This window comes from Meleagris gallopavo, chromosome 25 (genome assembly GCF_905368555.1).
Source record: "Meleagris gallopavo chromosome 25, MGAL_WU_HG_1.1, whole genome shotgun sequence".
In the NCBI taxonomy this organism is placed as follows: Eukaryota; Metazoa; Chordata; class Aves; order Galliformes; family Phasianidae; genus Meleagris; species Meleagris gallopavo.
The window spans coordinates 200242-214959 of NC_139428.1; the positions used below are offsets into that span (position 1 = coordinate 200242).

At 49.4% G+C, this 14718-nt stretch overlaps 1 protein-coding gene and 1 long non-coding RNA gene across 9 annotated transcripts; one reads left to right on the forward strand and one right to left on the reverse strand.

Annotated features, from left to right (window-relative positions):
* Positions 1-1201: 1201 nt before the first annotated feature.
* On the reverse strand, positions 1202-9261 carry LOC104914260 (uncharacterized). Its single transcript, XR_014879663.1, has 4 exons — positions 8848-9261; positions 5033-7600; positions 2803-4608; positions 1202-1489 (listed from the first exon to the last, which is right to left on the reverse strand). It is a non-coding gene; the product is annotated as an uncharacterized LOC104914260 (long non-coding RNA).
* UBXN11 (UBX domain protein 11) lies at positions 4046-14607 on the forward strand. Of its 8 annotated transcripts, none has more exons than XM_019622763.3 (12): positions 4046-4190; positions 5511-5611; positions 6381-6435; positions 7400-7476; positions 7955-8066; positions 9434-9651; positions 10331-10408; positions 11640-11760; positions 12569-12669; positions 12886-12953; positions 13633-13779; positions 14366-14607. In XM_019622763.3, exons 2-12 carry the CDS (start codon positions 5528-5530, stop codon positions 14529-14531), a joined length of 1227 nt encoding a protein of 408 aa, XP_019478308.1. In that variant the 5' UTR covers positions 4046-4190; positions 5511-5527; the 3' UTR covers positions 14532-14607. The 8 variants fall into 8 exon arrangements, with proteins under 8 accessions (XP_019478308.1, XP_019478311.1, XP_019478314.1 ...); XM_019622766.3 differs by having other exon boundaries at positions 4054-4190; positions 5517-5611; XM_019622769.3 differs by having other exon boundaries at positions 4071-4118.
* The last annotated feature ends 111 nt before the right edge of the window (positions 14608-14718 follow it).

A 14718-nucleotide genomic window follows, 5' to 3' on the forward strand; every position in this document is an offset into this window, starting at 1 on the left:
AGCATGTGGGAATCAGAAAGCACTTAGGTGCTACAGGACGTAATGGTTCCAGTCCCACATGGGAATAGTGATGGTCCTGGGCATCAGCACCCTGCTCTGCTGCAGACTTGGGATTGACAAAATCCATCATCACCAACGTGAGCCCAGCTGCACGTCCACACCACCGCTCAGCTCCTTCTCCAGTCTCCAGGACAGAGCTGTCCTGAATCCAAGCAGGGCTCAGAGCAGGGCAGGAGCTGCCCAGGAACGCGATGCAGAGCCGGAGGAGATGTGGTGGGGGATGTCTGCACACCCAGACACTTCTGTCCTCGCTGCTGGGCAGAGCAGCACTCCTGGTTTGCTCAGCAGGTTGGGCTCAGTTTGGGGACATCGAGTCATGCGGGAAGCAATCAGTTACCAACCCTGCAGCAAAACCGGGCTGTTCTGGCGGCGACAGGCAGCACAACGCCTTCCCTGTGGGTCTCTCCTGCAGACAGGGTACTTAAGTCCTGCAGCACCAGCTTGCCAGTGCCCGCTCTGGCTGTCGGCAGCAGCCGTGCCCAAACACCAGTGATTATGGCGAAACATCCCGAGCTGCTGTGAGACTCACTGGGGCCGGAGGTCAGAGAACCACACAGATCGCAGCACAGGGGTTGGAGCCCAACGGCGCCCTGCAGGCGGCAGCAGCGGGCGGGGCGGGGCGCGCACACAGCGCTGCGCCGGGAGAGCAGAGCTGGGGCGATCACCTGGGAGAGGGGCCTGGCCGAGGCCTGGGGCTGCCCGGCCGCCGCGCGGGGTCTGTGTCTCTGGCAGGGACGCTGCCGGTGCGGTTCAGCCCCCTCGTGTGAGGCGAATTGCAGCGGGCGCACACACGGCAGCCCGCCACAGCACAACACCCCCGCCCTCATCCCGCCCTTATATAAACCCCGCCGGCCGGGATAGGCCAGGACCGGCGATTGGCAGCTCCGGATTGGCGAAAGAGCTGGGGGATTTGAACTCGGTGATTGGTCCGCTCGGCAAAGACCGCCTGTGATTGGTTAGCGCTGGGTCGAGGGCGGTGCCCCGGGTCCGCCCGGTCTGCTGGGGGCGCTGTGCCCTTGTGCTGCTTCAGCCTGGCAATCAGGGTGCGGCTGCGGCCGCCCCGGAGGCGCGGGCGGGCGTCGTGTTCCCCTTAGCGAGCCCGTTCGAGTGCCGGCCCGTAACAGCACGAGAAATAAACGCGTCGGAGCCTCCGTACTTTATTTCTCAGAGCTTCACAGCACGACCGTGCTTGGAGCTGATCCTCCTGGAGGTTGCGGCCACAGGGAAGCGCTGTGGGGACACGGGGACGGGAGCTGGCGGCGGAGCGGGGGAATGCCGGACTGCGGGGATCTTCGGCTCAGCACAGCCGCAGGAGGAAGGCCGCAGCCAGCCCCAGGGCCACGGACAGGAGGGCCGGGCTGCCGCAGGCCGGGCTCCGGGCCGCGATCCCCTCTGTCATGGTGCTGTTGTCCTCCGCCCGGCCTAAGGGCTGGAAAAGCAAAGAGGGCAGTTGGCGACGGCTGCAAAGTCAGGCAGAGAGGCTGGGATCTCCCTGTCTCGTAGTGCCTCAGTGCCATGCGCTCTCCTCAGGCCCCACACGCCAGCAGAACTGAGGACTTGTGGGTTTTCCCACTGCAGGAAGCAAAGCAGGCGCTCCCTCGTGCTACCGCCCTTTTTCGAGGCTTTTAGAAACAGCGAGTGGGAAAGTGGGAGGGGTTGGCCTCGGAGGAAGTGGCTGAGGATGTGGGGCCTGCGAGGCCAGTGCTGGAGGATGTGGGGTGCAGAGACGGAGCTGGGAAGGTCCCTGGTGGAACCAAGGGGGAGGGGAGCCAAGACCTTCCTGTTGCAAGGGGCACTGCAATCATTACATGAACTGGTAATGCAGCTGGGGTGGAAATTTCAGGGCAGCTTCCTTCCCTCTCTAAAGAGCCCCTTCTGAATTAAGGCACTTGCTTGAACACCTCCCACCATGGCTGTGCGGAACCACTTTGTGTTTCACTGCTCCTCGACCCCAGAGGTTCCCTCTGGAGCTATAGTGGATGATTAGGATGGGCCTCATTTTGCAGGCACTCTTTCTAGCTGTGAAGGTTTGTTGTCACAGGGTGAGATGCTGAAATGTAAATGCATCCCATGGAGCCTGCAACGTATCACATCTGTGTGGCATTTGAGAGTGATGCCAGCTCATCTGGCCTCATTACCAACATACAGCAGAAAAGAATAAAATCAACCCAAGAGCTGCTCTGAGGAGCATCACCCTCCCCGGAGGTCTTTACCCACTTCTGAGCAGAGGTCCCACCCAAGGGATAGCTGCCATCTGCCTGCATGGTGCTGGAACCCTTAAAGGGCCTCCCAGCAGTAAAAAGGCAAAAGGGAAGGAGGGAACCCTGTTGCTGTGCCGTGTCCCTACAGCCATGCTCAGCAAACCTGAACCAGGCAGCAGCGAGGATAGGGAAGAGGCCAGCATGCAAAGGAGAAGCTGCACAATTTGGGGGAGAGCTGAGATGACAAGGTTATCGATATGCATAAAGCTCTTAAGCAGAAAAACAAACAAAACAAAACAAAACAAAACAAAAACCTCAAACAAAAAGCAACATACAGAAGTATTTAAACTTTGCAGCCTGCAGTGCAAAGCTCCTTTTACAACAAGCAGGGTTAAAGTAAAATAAATTGCTGTGGCTCCCAGCTGAAGGCAGAAATTCTCCCACTGGTTGGATCCCAGACCCCTAACCACTGTCACAGCCCAGGGATGGGTCTGGCTGCTTCCCAACATTTGGGGTGCCCGAGCAGTGGGCTTTCTCTTACCAAGCAGAGGGCGAGCAGGGCAAGCAGGAGGAGCAGGTGGGCACACTGGAGAGGCTGCATGGTCCAAGCTCAGCGCGCAGCTTGCTGCAATGCTTCCTCATCTGCTTGCGATGATTGCTATCAGAGCCTTTAAAGTGCAGCCGTGGCCCCATCTCACCAATCACACTTTCCTTCCTCATGCTGCTTCTGTAGAGCACAACCCATCACCCAGAAGGGACACCATAATTGAAGCCATGGAAAAGCGCCAGGAAGGCATTACTGGTGCTGCTGATGCTGCAAGGATATGCAGGTGGGGATGATGCTCTGAGCAGGACGTCCCAGCCACCATCTCCAGCAAAGGCAGCGAGCCCCTTGCCCTCCCATTTCCAATACCATATAGCACTCCCTACATTGTGCCCCATGCCTCTGTAGTGCCAGCACCAATTACAGGTTCAAACCCTCCGCTTCAGCAGGAGGGTCTGCAAACACTGCGCTGTGTAATGAACCTCCTGCCCTGCAGTGAAGGACAGGAGCTGAGCCCAAGACACAAGCGTGGCAGGGTGGTCTGATCCACATCACAGATGGTGGCAGGGCTCCCTTCAGCCCTCACAGTGCTCGCAGCACATCGCTGAGCTGCACCACCCACCTGCCAGCAAACAGCAGAAAACAGAACGGGCTATTTTAGGACAGGTTGAAACGAGCAAAGCTACACCTGTTTTCATTTCTGTGAGTGCATCACAGTGAGCCCTGCACGAGGGCTGGCAGCTCAGAGTGCAGCATACTGAATGCTCTTGGCATTGCATCTCCTATTTCACTCCCAAAAAATCTGGAATGCAAAAAGTTCAATAGCCTTTTTGCCTGAGTACACAATTGAAAGACTGCTCATTTCTCAACTAGCCAAGTTCTGGTCTTGCAGCTTTCTCTGGCAGCCAGTGAATGCCTAATAGATAAATTCCAACTTTCCTTCTTGTTTTCTTCGTATGTTTCCTTATGGTATATATAAGATAAGAAAATATTTATTCCCATTTGTGATATTTCTGTCCTGGGCAGCACTGGAATTATTTGTTAAGATGGCACGATAGCCCGTGGTTATTTCTCCTCCACTCTCTCTTATTTCACATTTTGTGGAGGTCCCCTGAGCTCATTCCCACCTCATTAAGATCAACTTTTAATAGGTACAAAGTGATGCGCACTCTTTGCCGCGGTGCACGCCGGGACTTGTAGTCCTCTCCCGTCCGTCCCGCTCCACGTGACCGTGGCTCAGCCAATCACAGCGTCCAGGCGTCGCCGTGGCAACCGCCGGTAAACAAGATGGCGGTGCGGGCGCTGAGAGCGGAGTGAGTGCTGCGGGACGGGCGGCCTGCCTCGGGCCTCGGGCCTCCCCGCGGAGCCAACGCCGAGAGTCTGGGGTCGGTTCTGGCCTTTATTTCAAGTCCCTTTGTGGTGGGGGGCCCACAGGACGCCTGCGGGAGCATTCGGGACCCTTTCTGCGTGGCGCTGACTGAGGGGTGCAGGAACGCCCTGCCCAAAGGCACGCAGTGTGTGCCGGTGAGGAAGAATGCAGAGTTTGGGCCCTTCGGGACAGCCTCTTCCTTTATGTTTTAGGAAACTTGCTCATCAAGCAATCCCTCCCTCCACAAAGCTAACAAACCTATCCTTGTTTTTTATATATTCCCTCCTCACCATTTTTCATAGCAGGGCCCAGCTGTGCTGTTTGCTGGCAAGGCACTGCTCACCATCCGACACCTCTCATGGTGAGCGCAGCTCTTCTTCCTACACGTCCACCATCAGATAAGTGGCGGAGGGTTTCGACATCCTCGGCAAGACCTAGAGCACATTAGAGCTTCATTTCATTTCACAGTTCCACTTTAGGTCATAGCTGGCCTGTTAGATTAACAGCACAAAAGCTGCTCCTCTGCTGTCAGTGAAATTTCCTGTTTCTGCTACTCCCAGATGTTGTACTTTTCATTAAGGCAGCTCTGTGGTACTTTCTGCCTCTCTGTGTGGCACAGGATGTTCTCTACCAGCATCACAGTCTCTTTCTGCCAGCACCATTTTGTGTTCGCTCTGAGCGAACTGAGATTTTACGTTCCTTTTGGTTCTGTGCAGTAACAAATGCCCTCACCCACTCATTATTTTCAGAGTGCTTCTGGGAGTGAATAGCCTGGGGCCACTCTGCTTTCTCCTTCCCTCAGTGTAACACCTATATTTCTTTACCTGTTTTTGGAGAAGTCACATGCAAAATACTGACCTGTTTTCTTTCATACACTTTGTGCCTCTTCACAGGTGACACAGCCTTCCCCTAAGGCAGCCTTCCTTTGCAGGGACAACACTAAAAAAGAATATATGACATCACAGAATGGCTTAGGTTGGAAGAGACCTTAAAGATCATCTAGTTCACCACTTCACAGAGTGAAGTCTCTCAGAGATAAGGAGGTTCTTGACCATCATAGTCTCTCAGTGACAGTCTGGTGGACTGAGTACCCCAGGCCAGGGCTATTTGGTGTTGTCTCCCCCTCACGTACACAACATGCTGCCATTGACATAGCCACCTCCCTACCAGGAGCTCTCAAAGATAAGAGCTGAGGGATTTCCACCCCACACCTGCCAAAGGTATCCTTTTTTTACCTACCTTGGTAGAACCAGAGCTCATGTGTGGGTTCCCTTATGGTGCAGATAAGTCTCCAATATGAATTGCCTTTCTAGAGGTAACGTATTTGTGCTTTCAGGTACAGTTCCCACTGACATGGAGCTCATGTCATCCATGATGCAAAAAATCAGTCTGTTGGAACAAAAAATAGATAAACAAGCGCAAGAAATCCAGCTGAAGGTAAAAGTTCTGGCCATTACCAGGCCTGTTCAGTGTTCTGCTTTAACTTTTCAAGCCAGGGTAGTGATACACTTACTTAGACACAGTCTGGGCTAGAACAAGTTAATCCATAGCCTACTCTGTTAATTAGACAGGTTAGCCTTTGTAAGACAGCAGAGCAGTCATATCTGCCCTCGACATGGAAGCAGCTCTTACTGCTCTGATCCTACTGTGACTTTACAAAGTAATGACTCTCAGCATCCTTTCACTACTATCTATTTGGCTTCAGACTCTTTTCTTTCTTTTGTATTCTGAAAACAAAACAAAGCAACCAGTGGTTTAGACAAAAAAAAGTAAGCTTAGAACAGGTTTTTTTTATAATACTGTTGAGAATAAATACTGTTTAATTTAGAATAAATAGCAATGGGTTGTTTTTTTTTTTTTTTTTGTGGTTTTGTCTTGTTTTCTAACTGATGGTGACAGAGATGCTGGTCTGCTTTGTAGATCAGCCACTAACAGGCCTAAGTATGAGCTGTGTTCTTGTGCAGATGGAAGGGGGAGATAGATTAGCAATGTCCCCAGTCTAATATGGGAGCAATGTATTACATCCCACCCCCCTGCTGAGTCACAAATTAAGACATTTGTGAGGCCATTTTGACCCTTATTTTGCCTATCTGAGAGAGAGCATGTGCAACACTGCCTCACCCAGCCAGGACTAATTATGCAAACTGCATCAAGGTCCTGAAAGCAGAGGATCTTAACGAGGTCATTATTCATTCTGATCTTGAAGGACAGGAAGATTGCGGAGCTTGAGGAGAAGATGAAGACTCTTCAGAAAGGAGAAGGTAAAAATTGTTTGACTCTTGGCACCTTGCTCTTACCCATGGGAGAGTTACAGGTCTCCTGGTACTGCTGCAGAGCAGGCTTGGAAACCTTCCCTCTCAGCCATCCCTGCCTCAAAAGCCTATGAGCCTCTTCCATGGGTGGTATCAGTTACACACACAGTGCTGTTTGCCAAGGTAGATCCTCACTTCAGTTGCTCTGCTTTTCTGGTGCAGCACTAGACATTATTTCCTGACCTATTTTCCGTGCCTTAATACGTTTCCATGAGCACAGAACAACCACAGACCAGAGGATGGCCAGAAAAAAAAAGAACAATATACACCGTACAGTTCAAACAGATTGGGAAAAATAAAACAAACAAACAAACAAACAAAAAACCCAACAAACAGAGCAACTCATAGCTAAGCAAAACCAAAAATTTACTTGCAGTCTCAAACAGCACTTACAGGTCCAGGCTGACTTGTTTGCAAGGCAACTTAATGCTAAAATAAGTTCAGCTTTAAGTGAGTCACTGAAGCTCATCTGCTGCTCAATTCCTTGGAATCTAGTAACTCTCCTGCTGATCCCAGACACGTTTCCTGTCATGGCTGAACTACCTTGTTAGTGTAAAGCTGTGCTGCATCTCTATTTCCTGAGCAGAGAATACAAAGAAGTCTGTCAAACCACAACTGTGTTTTGTACCTCATCATACACTGTGCCAGCTACAAAGCCTAAGTTTCTGGATCCAGCTTTGGTGGACATCTGCTGATTTTTGAATAGGTCTCTTAGGACCAAGCCAAGCAGCTCTCAGTGTACAACGGTGAACAGCACCACTCACATCAGCTTCCCATAGCATAAAACTTCAGCAGTGTTTTACAGTTTACTGATAGTGCAGGAGGACTGCTGGGGCTTCCACGTTCTGTGACAGGGGCTACCAGTAGCTCTTCTTTAAGGCTATGCATAATAAAAGCAGATCTTCCCTCTCAGATGGTCCTGAATCATCCGCAGCAGAGGATCTGGAAACGAGGTGCCTTCAGCTGCAGACTCAGGTCTGGGAGATGGAGGTGAGATGCCTGCTTTACTTGCTCCAAGCCATTTGCACCTTCGATTTCAGATTGTTGCAGTCCCAGACTTCCTGGTTGTTTTCAAGCTGCCACTGTGATAACCACAAATTCTCTCTTCACTCCTCTGAAAGAAAATAACAAGCTGAATGTGAACTACTATATTATTATTATATTATACACAGATTTTATACAATTGCCTGCTGCAAGCCTCATCATTTTGGCTTCCAGGGCTGTGGAAATACACAGCTACTAGACTCTTGGGAGACTACTGTATCACTACAGATAGTTTAATCCTTCCTCCCTTTTACTTGCTTCTAGTAGAGCTGCTACTGCCAGTGAGTTGGCAGCCTGCCAACCCTGAGGTAAACCTTGTTCACCTCCACTTTTGCTTCTCACTATTGCAGCCAAGCACTGTGAGGCCTCTCTATCTAGTTTCTAGCTCTGGTCTACAACACTGACTTGTCCTTTCCTCTTACAGCGGTTTCTAAATGACTATGGTCTGATCTGGGTTGGAGACAGACACGAAGAGCTGGAAGACTTGGAGTCACTCAGAGATGACGAACTGCTGGCAAAGAGGTTCTGGAAGCCAGGTAAAGCATCAGTGCTCTTTGCTAAAGCAGCCATCCTAGGTCCTGCTGCATGCTTAGAGAAGGTATGATACTCCTTAGAGTAGATAAGCAGATCATCAGAATCTGTGATCCTGTTCTGAGGTCTTCACGTCAGTCCATCTCAGGGTTAGAGACATGGAACAACTTAAAAGGAGCTGGGACAGGCAGAGCACTGGTGTTCTATATACACCTATATTTTATAAACTTCATCTGAGGAAAAAGGAGAGATCCTGGTGGCGCAGCCATTTAGAAGAATACCTTCACAGCAGCTGCTTCCTGAAGAGTTCACATACCCTGAATGTTTGAAGCTTGATTGCTCTAAAAACACTGACGTAAAATGGGTGGAAAACAGAACCAGATGCTTTGTGTATTTAGTAGCCATAGCAACTTACCCGTATTGTCTGGCTCCATCAGAGTATTGTTTGCCTTTCCTCCCAGCCACCATGTGAGTGGTTTAACTGGGACCTGATTGTGCTGTTTGGAGTCCAAGCATATTTGGCAAAGTGGTAACAGAGGAAAAAAAAGAACACTACTTGGGCTATATAACTGTTGCTACTAACTAACAACTGTGCAAATATTAGTTTGTTAATCTAATCCCTTAGATGAAGGAAGGAGGAAGGCATGAAAAGCAATAGAAATATTTTCATACTTTTCATATTGCTTACCCTTTTTAAGGGAGATTCCCTCCCTCTCATTTAAAGCTTTTTTCCCCCACCCTTAATCACACCTCGAAAAATCAGAACAAAAATACCAAAGGTCTTACCCTCTGTTTCATTTTCTCTTTTCATTTCATTCTTCTGTCCCACTGTAATGCTTCCACTGCTTCGCCCTATCAGCCTCCTCAGATACCCTCTGCACCGTTCGAGCAAGAGAGAAATAACTCTGCTGTAGTGAGAAGTGCTGGTGGCTCAGAGCATGCAGCCACACTGACATTTCTTCAGCAAATCTGCCCTGGTCCATTTAGCCAATTTACGTTACTCATTCCTCTCTGTGCATTTTGCAGCACTACATTAAGGGTCAACACTTAAGAAATTACAACCAAAACCAAGTTGCTGAACAGTTGGCTGCATCTTAGCTAGCAGCTGCTGTGCTCATTGTAGGTGAAGGCTGTTTTTCTGCTACCGTGCCCTTGCAGTTTTGCACACACCCACATAGATCTGGCAGCCCTGAACCACGGCAAGATTGTTGCACCACGCTTTGCAAAGTGACAAAGTGACATGACACACGAAAGGCAGCAATGACAGCCCCAAAATGTTGGGATGCAGAGACTCCTCAGACACATCCACACAGAGGTGAAAGCTGCTCAGTTGGCACCTCCTTCCCCCATAACTCTGCTCTTTCTGCCACAGGTGAGGCAGTTGTTTCCAAACACCAGGTTGATTTTGATTTAATCTTGGAAAACGTGAAGAGTTTGAACATGCTGGCTGGAGATGGTGTCTCTCACGTTGAGCACACACCGGGAGGAGCTCGGCTGAGGCAGCCAGAACCCCTCCCTCTGACACTGTATCAGAATGGGATCGTCATGTTGGATGGACCCTTTCGCTCCTATGAGGAACAGTCTGCTCAGGTATGAAAAGGTTTGTGCAGGAGTCAGGCATGAGCCACCCTGCTGTGATTCACTGTGTATCAGCAAAGGGAACTTAGAAGAACAAGGCCAGTGAGATCATCTCAGTCCCCAAAACGAGCAGCTAACGAGACCTCCAGCCTTCACATCCCACTGCCCTGCTGGGATGCCTGTACTGTTCTGCAGCACAGTTGGAGAAATCACAGTGCAAACTGCTGCCATGCACAATAAGTCTCCTCCAACCTTGATGGAGTAGCAGTATTAAACACTGGCAGCAAAATTTTGTGGCTTTTTTTTTTTTTTTTTTTTTCCCCAATTGGCTGGAAACAGAAATGCTGAGGTGCTAACAGGGTGAGTCCTGTTCTTAGCCCTGCCATCAGAATGATCCCAAAGAATGGTTATCAATCAGGTGATAGGTGCTTTATACATAAAAATATAAATGCATATAAAACAAACCTTAAACTTGTTCCCAGCACACCTTTAAAAATCAACTGAGCAGCATTTTTTTGTTTTTGTATTATTATTTTTTTTTTATGAGAAGGGGAGTCTGGGTGCAGACTTCTTTTTTTTTTGCACAGCAGAAATATTACAAACAGGAGCAGCCCAGGATGTAAACATTAGTCATCAGATAAATAGAAAATCAGAGGTATGACCATGAATGAGCTGTCATTTTTTGTTTCAGCAATGCCTGCAGGATATTATGGATGGTTATTTCCCTTCAGAGTTGCAGGCACGCTACCCAGATGGTGTTCCTCTGCAGGTAAGCAGTGCAAAGCTCTGCTCTCATGGGGTTTTTGGAAGAAATGTCTCTCTTTTTTGCTCAGATTTCTTTCACCAAACTACATGTTCTCTGTAGCAATCTCTGGTTGAGGTTTCTGAACGCAGCATACAAGCAACTACGTTCTGTGCATGTGTGTATGAAAGTGGTGAGGAACACATGTGCCTGAGCCGTTACAGGATGTAGGTGAGCAGTTGTGCATCAGGGCTGAACAATTTCTCTGCCTGGCTGAATCTTGGCTTGGATCAAGACTCGTGAGAGCACAAATAGGCTCTGCAGAAGAGGAGTGGTATATACAGCACCTGAAGAGCTGTGCAACAGCAACATCTCAACTAGTCCTCCTGGAAGAGATTCTAAAAACAGATTGGAGAAGTATATCTCACAGAGTCTGCAGAGAGTTTAATTTGCAGTAATTTAAATGGGTTTGGCCACCTGCAGTCCTTTTGGGCCAATTTTCTTTCTAATTTTTCAGGGATGGCAAAAAGCCAAGGCCACATTTTCAGACTGAGGGCCTCAGAGGACTCTGATTTAGGTCTCTAAGTGCCTCTGAAACGTAAGTGGGCATAGGCAGAGGGGTGCACCTGCCACCACCAAGAAGAAAGCAGGGCACATCTGTACAAATAGGTCAGAGCAGCGTGAGCTGGTGGGGGTGGTTGGAAAACCAGATGGAAGCGGAGGGACTGTGCAGGGCTCTTGCATATGTGGTAGCCTGTAGCCAGCTTATTGCAACCGCACCTACCGGCCACAGGACAGTACTAAAGCCCAGGCAGAAAGATTGACCCTCTTTATACAGTTTTTCCCACTGCTGGGGGCCTCAGTCTGGCACTGTCCCTTTGTCGGAGCCATCCATCAGACCCCACTGCAACTTCTGCAGTGCAGCATGAGTGACAGTAAATCCCCCTCCACTTCCAAACAGCTGCTTTCACACCATAGAGAGCATTTTCAAGCATAGAAACAGACCTTGTCATGGAAAGAGGATGGCTGTCCTTTGCCTGTCGAGATGTTGAACTACACTGAGGCCCGGATAGTCCAGGATTTGCTCGGCTAGAAAGCCTAGAGGAACTGGAGATGTGTTTAATCGGGTTTGGACAGCTGGAGCAGTCCCCAAGGAACTATCTCAGTTCCATTTGGGACTTACTGCTCTAGGTTGCTGTAATTTATTATTTTTTGGTACAGTGAGCCTTGCTTATAGCAATCAGCCTTAATCCAACAGGTCACTGACAGAAGAGATGTGGTATTTCAGGAGAGAGACCTTCCTGGGAGTTTTCCTGGTCATGGCCAAGTTGTTGGCCATTCAAAACTAAGCAGGGTGGAGGAACCCACCGAGATCCCAGGTAAGTTCCTACACCTATCTCAAAAATGCATCTCCCAAAGAGAAGAACTGAAACCTCACTGGGGCAGCTAGCAAGAAGTGAATGTGTGGGGTCTCAAAGAGGAAGGCAACACTTCTGGGTCAAAGCTTCACCTTTCTCAGCATCAGAGGAAGCCAAGGGAACCATGCATTCTTTGAATGAGGTCAGGCCTCATATTTCCTCATTTTGCTTCTGGGTCCTAGCAGCCTGCATAAGCAAAGCTGAGTACTCTGACTGGCTGGAGAGCCAAACGTGGTCAGCCAGGTAGGCAGAAAGCAGTAGAGCTATGCATGCATAACTAAACAACTTATACACTGCCCTCAGCAGCATCTTCATATTTATATACATTAATACTCTTGCTTATCTCAGAGACATTCATAAGCAGAGAAGTTCCCTTTATCCTTTATTAGCGGGAAAAAAATAGCTGCCCACTGACACCACACCAAAAGGAACTGACACAACTGCAAGATGAGCAATTTTCCATGCATGTAAGAACTGCCACAGTATCAGACCTTCCTGTTTGCAGCAGAGATAACAGGGTTTCTGCCTGTTACACACTGCAGGTGTGAGCTGCACAGTTGCTCACTGGTTACGCTGGCAGTTACAACATTAGCGGGCCAGAAAGTGGGACAAGCTGCAGCTGGGGACCAAGAGCCAGCATCCACATGGCCAGGAGAGGGTAGAGCTCTCTCTGCCGGATGTTCTGCTCCCTTTTCACTAAATCAGTTTATTCTGAGGGAGAATTCTGTAGATATGTGATCTTTTCGACATATTCCATCTTCTCTGGCAGGTCCCACACCCTCTCTGGAGCAGTTTTGGAACAAATACTCTACGTCATCAATGCACAGCGAAGCAATGGCCACCCAAGACACAGTCGGAGCAATGCAGCAGGTATGGATGTGCCCAAACAACAACCCAAGGAGCAGGCTGGCATGGTTCCTCAGGCTCAGTGCTCTGCACGCAACCATACCTCCTCCTTCTAACCTCTTCCCCAATTGCTCCATCAGAGCACACACGCAGCACTTTGGCACCTGCTCCTGGTCTGTTCTGGCTCTGGTTTGTCTCTGTGTAGAACAGGTGGTGATACTCACCTGGGTTTGGTTGCAGGGCTCTGAGGGGGTGCGGAGCAGCAAAGAGATCGTGGTGGGGACACCCGGGCTGCCTGCCCTGCAGAGGTACGGGTACACACATCCCTGCCCATCAGCTCTCCCTCCTATTTCAGTTTTTTTTTTTTTTTTTTTTTTCCCCCCCAGGGCTTTCTGCCTATTGATTTTAAATCTTGGGAATAACTAGGAAAAAAAAAAAAAAAAAAGAAAAAAAGCCTTTTTTTTTTTTTTAAAAAAAAAAAAAAACCTGCCAGCTTTTACATCTCTAACAAAATTTCTGTTTTCACTGTAACTTAACGGCAGTGAAATACTTTTCCTGACAGCAAGACAGGGTTTAAGAATTTAAAGCCACCTGAAGCTGTTAACTAAATGAAAGAATCCCTCCAGGAAACTGATGTACAAGTGGGATGTGACATAAACAGTGCATTTTCACTCAGTCTTCTAGGCAAGATAAGAGCCAAATAGCTAATGAAAAAATCCCAAGCAGATTATTTTTAATCAAAAAAGTAGGGCAGAGATCTTACCAGACAACCCTGATCTAAAATAATAAAGCAAAAAAAGGTCAGCAGTCCTCTTCTCAAGGCAGCTTTTAAGCAGTGAAAGCAAAGTGGCAGCTGAGTCTGTGGGCCAGGCTAAGCCTTGCTCATCTCAAGCACCTTCCCAGATGGAAAGCTTTTCTCCCCAGTTCAGATGACCCCAGCATACCAAAGCCCTCACTCCTTAACTGAGACAGCTTTCTGACCTCCAGCTTAGAGAGAGCTGAAGAGGCTGGAGCTTCTGCCCCTGAAGTCTGCACTCTCCGCATCAAATCTGAGAGTGGGGAGCAGATGTATGTCATAAAGATGCTGTTCTCAGAGACAATAGGGGACCTGCGCCTACACCTTGCCCATGCCAGGTAGGACTCTTGCCCTCCTTGCTCCCCACCCTGCTCCATCCAGCTCTAGGAGAAGTTCTGCTGCTGCTCAGGGCCCTGGAGCCATGCTTGGAGCAGAGCAGCCTGCACTGAGCAGGGCTGGGTCCTGGGCACTCTCTGCTGCTTTGGCTCCTCTTGACACCAGAGCTGCTCTCTAGCTGGCAGGGATTTGCTCAGAGCACCTAATAGACATCTTTGACAAAAAGCTGACGCACCACAAGAGATGCCTTTCATCTTCTCAAAACTAACAGTTCCAGATGGCTGGGGGGACCTTTTTGGTCTTCACTCATCATGGGCTGTACCCCTTGCCTCTGTCCAAGCCCATGCTGAGCTCACTTCTGCTGGGATGGAACAGCCTCCTTCCCACTGCAGCTGTGAAGCCTGGAATGGCTGTTCCGTGCCTGGCTACGTGCAGTTTGGGCAGGGAGCCTTTTTTAGTTCTTGGCCTGCACTTGCAAAGCAATCTCTCCCTCTGCTCTTAAGTAACTCCAATTGGATGAGCCACAGCATCTCTGCAAAATCTTGGGGGATGCTGTGCATAGGAAAAGATTGCACTGTTCTTTCCTAGGGGTGGAGATTCCGACTCATATGAGATCATCAGTACCTTTCCCCAGAGGGTGTACGCGGACAACTCCAGGAGCCTGCAGGAATGTGGGCTGATCCCCAGTGCCTCCTTGCTGCTGCGGAGAAGAGACCCCTTCCCACCAGAGGGGACGGGACTGCAAACAGCCTAGCAGCTCCTCTGCAGGAAGAAAAAGCTATCTTGCAATGTTAGCTGAATTACAACATCCCCTGGCTGGGAAGAGAGCAGAGTTGTCTTTCCAGATCTAGTTTCATTGTGCCGTTACCTGGGATGGAGAACAAGGTTCCTTCTTCGATCTCTCCCTTTAGCAGAGTGCTGCATGCCAGCCCGTGTTCTGC

Coding starts and splice junctions, on each gene's coding strand:
- UBXN11 (XM_019622763.3), top strand. CDS start 5,528: ATGGAGCTCATGTCATCCATGATGCAAAAAATCAGTCTGTTGGAACAA. Junction 12,670..12,885: donor CAGTCGGAGCAATGCAGCAG/GTATGGATGTGC, acceptor GTTTGGTTGCAG/GGCTCTGAGGGGGTGCGGAG. Junction 12,954..13,632: donor GGGCTGCCTGCCCTGCAGAG/GTACGGGTACAC, acceptor TCTGACCTCCAG/CTTAGAGAGAGCTGAAGAGG.